Source organism: Chelonia mydas, chromosome 8 (genome assembly GCF_015237465.2).
Source record: "Chelonia mydas isolate rCheMyd1 chromosome 8, rCheMyd1.pri.v2, whole genome shotgun sequence".
NCBI lineage: Eukaryota > Metazoa > Chordata > Testudines > Cheloniidae > Chelonia > Chelonia mydas.
The window spans coordinates 7,856,660-7,861,083 of record NC_057854.1 but is presented as its reverse complement, the minus strand read 5'-3'; the positions used below and the strand labels follow the sequence as shown (position 1 = coordinate 7,861,083).

The following is a 4,424-nucleotide window of genomic DNA, read 5'->3' as shown; positions in this document are numbered from 1 at the left end:
CGCGCAAATGGGGGGGGCTGCCCCATTGCAAATGGGAGGCGTAACGGGGGGGCGGCATGAATGCAAATAAGGGAGGAAGGGTAGAGGCGGCTCACAAAGGATTGTATTAAGATGTAGCCCACGGCCATGGGGACATACTTTTTATTTTGTATTTATGTTATGACGGCAGCCACAGGCTACAACCAGAATCGGGGCCCTGATTTGCCAGGCATTGGTCATACAGAAAGGTAGATGTGGTCTCTATCCTGCAGAGATTGCATGGGATGTAAATCAGTAGTTTATTTGGCCCCAGATGGTCTGTGATGCTAAAGCAGAACGTGACAAATATTTTATTCTTAGACTCCGGTGAGGGAGCTGTGCTAAAATTGGGGACCGCCACCTTGTCATTTAGGGGCAGCAGGCAGGTCCAGTACTACACTGGGTGAGGCTACATTCGGGAGAGGGAGCATCATGGAGCCCTGTTTTGGAGGGCTGGTCCCTGCTCTGTGCTGCATTGTAGGGGGATTTAGGGGTGGGGCTGTCTTATCTGCCATTACACAGACTGACTGGCCATTCTTCTCCCCGTGCAACAGACAGACAAAGCAACACAAAGGCAAATGGATCCCTGAATCTGGAGTATAGCCAAGAGGGTGGTCTGGAGGGAGAGCTCCAAGGGAACTCTCCATCTTACTGCCAGGCTGCTCAAACTGCACTGAAGACAGTAATTTGGCCTCATTTTTTATATATATATTACAGTGGACCTGTTACGGTTCCTGAAAATGCCTCTGAACTCAGAAGATGACAGGGGTTTTTTTTAATTCTGAAATAATTCTACTTGGGTCTTGATAACACCCAGCAGATCCTAAGGGAGAAGAGATGGTACCACTGACCCAGACCATCCGCAGGTGATTCAGCCTGAAGAGTATCATAAAGGCTGAGCTCCCACTTCTAAGGAATCCCCATCGCCTTAGTACCTCACCATCTTTAAAAGACCTCACAACCCACTGAGAGGAAGGGAGGTATCACCCCCATTTATATAACTGAGAGACTAGGCAACTTGACCAAGGTCATCATGCACAGGAAGCCCCTGGCAGAGTAGAAAATTGAACATAGGTCTCTTGATTCTTAGGCTAGTACCCTAACCACTGGACCATCCTTCCTCTCTATCTGCCATCAGTTTTGCAACTGTAGTATTGAGGTAATGATATTTCCTTTAAAGTTCTTTGAGGTCTATAGATGAACAGTACCATAAAAGTGCTAAGTTTTATTTTATTATACTGTTAGTTAAAAGTGATTTTAAGTTCAAGAATATTTTTAAATACCAATTTTGGCATTTGAATAATGGGTAAAACTGCTTTTCTGTTGTTTTTATGACACAATCCATGAACAGTCAGGTTTGGTTTTGAAGTGTAATGAACTGTAGTGACTGATTTCTTGCTGTCTATTTGGCAGTCATAAAATATATTCTAATTTACTTAATACATACAATTAAAGCAAAAATCACTCTACAAGTTAATTTGATTCAGGAATTTTTTAGACTTCTGGAACCAAGCAAGTGTAAACTCCCTGGTCTTGCATCCAAGGTTCCTACTAGGACTTAAGCATCAACATCTTATTTGGCTTCTTCATCTTGGTATGCCATGTGGGGATGTCCATCTTTTTCTCCACCATGTGCAGTTGGGCCGTGGTCTCTGTCAGCATGTCCATCAACAGCTCGAGCTGCAGCTTCAGGTAATTGTTCTCCTCCAGGAGAGCCTTGTTCTCCTTCTTCATGACCTTACAGGACTGTTCCCGGTCATGAGAAGAGAATAACTGCAGCAGTGGCGGCCGATGAGAGAGGCCACTCTCACCTTGCCATTTGCCATCCTGGAAGACAAACTTGGTATCACTCAGCTGAGCCCGTGGAGGGCCATAATCCAAACCCAGTTCAGCCTGCCGGGTTCTGTAGTCCAGGAGGTAGAAAGTGGAAAGGGAGGTGATTCGGCGAAGGGGAGGTCTCTTCGGTAGAAATCTGCGTGAGAAATGGTCTGCCCAATAGTCACGCAGCTCCTGTATTATGTTAGCAATGGTATTCATGGTGAGGCGGGTTAAAAGCAGGGGGATCAGTCAAGAGCCCTAAAGCAGAAAGTTGTGGAATACAAATCAAACCTGCAGCGTGAGTTACAAAGCTGAGAGGACAGACAGGATAGCACTGAATTAGAACCAGTAGTTAAAACGTAGGCTCGAGAGACTGCCATCTGGCCAAAGTAATTGTGTCTAGCATAATCATAAAATTATATCTGCTAGCTTTTTATTTGTCTCTTTACTGAGCATGAAAATCATACAGGAACCATGGAGCTCTGGTGCACAGGTTGATTAGGCATCCAAGCATATGGTGTTCATATTCATAGATTCCAAGGCCAAAAAGGACCATTGTGATCATCTCATCTGATCTCCTATATTACACAGGATATAGAACTTCCCCAAAATAATTCCTAAAGAACATATTTTAGAAAACATCCAATCTTGATTTTAAAATTGTGAATGATGGGGAATCCACCACCACCCTTGGTAAATTGTTCCAGTGGTTAATTTTTCTCACAGTTAAAAATTTGTACCTTATTTCCAGTCTGAATTTTTCTAGCTTCAACTTCCAACCATTGAATCATGTTATACCTTTTTCTGCTGGACTGCAGAGCATGGGCGGTGGGTATAATAGACCAAGGGAGACGCCGCCGGGGCCGCCCCAGTTGCGGGGTTTGGCCACAAAGTTTTTGTTTTATTATGCCCCATGCAGGTTCCAGGGCGGCTGAGGAGGCACTTATAGCCTGTAATCAAGTCACCCCTTAACCTTCTCTTTGTTAAGATGAATAACTTGAGCTCAAGTCTATCACTATATGACATTTTTTCTAATCTTTTAATAGTTTTCGTGGTTCTTCTCTGAACCCTCCCCAATTTATCAATTTGAATTTTGGGCATCAGAACTGGACCCAATAGTCCAGCAGCTTTCATCAGTGCAAAATATGGATGTAAAATAATCTCTCTGCTCCTACTCAGAATTCCCTAGTGATGTCTTCCAGGATCACATTCGCCCTTTTGGCCCAATGGGAGCTCATGTTCAGCTGATTATCTACCACGATCCCCAAATATTTTTCAGAGTCTCTGCTTCCCAGGATAGTCTCCCGTTCTGTAAGTATGAGCTCACTCTTTGTTCCTAAATGTATACATTTACATTTAGCCATATTAAAACACATATTGTTTACTTGCGCCCAGTTTACTTAACAATCCAGATCATTCTGTATTAACGACCTGTCCTCTTTGTTATTTGCTACTCCCCCAATTTTTGTATCATCTGCCAACTTTATCAGTGATGATTCTATGTGTACTTTGAGGTCTTTGAGAAAAACGTTAAATAGTATAGGGCCAAGAACTGATTCCAGTGGGACCCATTGGGAACATACCCACTCAATCATTCCGCATTTACAATTACATATTGAGACCTGTCAGTTAGCCAGTTTTTAATGTGTGTCATGTTAATTTTATATCATTTTAGTTTTTTAAACAAAATTCCATGCAGTACCAATTAAAAAATTTTACAGAAGTCTAAGTATAGCTACGTCAACACTATTACCTTTATCAACCAAACATGTAATCTCATTTAAAAAAAAATCAGATTAGTTTGATAAAAGTATATTTTCTGTTAACCCATGTTGATTTGCATTAATTACATTACCCTTTTTTAATTCTTTATTAATCGAGTTCCATATCTGACGCTCCATTATCTTCCCTGGGATCGATGTCATTATAATTTACCCTTTTTAAATATTAGCACATTAGCTTTTTTCTACTCTTCTGGAACTCTCCCAGTACTCCAGAACTTATTGAAAATCAACATTAATGGCAAGCTCCGCAGTCAGCTCTTTTAAAACTATTGGATGCAAGTTATCTGGACCCGCTAATTTTAAAATGGCTAACTTTAGTAGTGTTTAATATCGTCCAGAGATACTAGCAAAATGGAAATAGTGTTATCATCATCATATGATGAGACTATATCGTCTGTTTTTCCCCAAATACAGAACAGAAATATAGAACATTTCTGCCTTTTCTGCAACTGCATTATTATTGATAATTTTACCATATCCATCTAGTGACAGATCAATATCATTGTCAGGATTCTTTTAGTTCTTAAAATATTGAAAAAAACTCCTTGTCCTTAACTCTGCTGGCCATAGATTTCTCCTTTTGTCCTTTGCTTCCCTTATCAATTTTCTACAATTCCTAACTTCTGATTTATATTCATTACTATCCACTTCCCCTTTCTTCCATTTGTTATATATCATTTTTAAGCTGCTTTCACTTCCCCACTGAACCAGCTCTCTTTTTTTTAACCAGTAAGGCCTTCTTCATCGATTGTGAAATTGTGGCTTTTGGGGCATCTAGTAAGATGCTCTTAAATGATTCCCAAA

At 41.0% G+C, this 4,424-nt stretch overlaps 1 protein-coding gene across 1 annotated transcript; it reads right to left on the bottom strand.

Moving 5' to 3' along the window:
• Window positions 1–145: 145 nt before the first annotated feature.
• Window positions 146–2,466, bottom strand: CBY3 (chibby family member 3). Its single transcript, XM_037906071.2, has one exon. It carries the CDS (start codon window positions 2,053–2,055, stop codon window positions 1,570–1,572), a length of 486 nt encoding a protein of 161 aa, XP_037761999.1. The 5' UTR covers window positions 2,056–2,466; the 3' UTR covers window positions 146–1,569.
• Window positions 2,467–4,424: the final 1,958 nt, after the last annotated feature.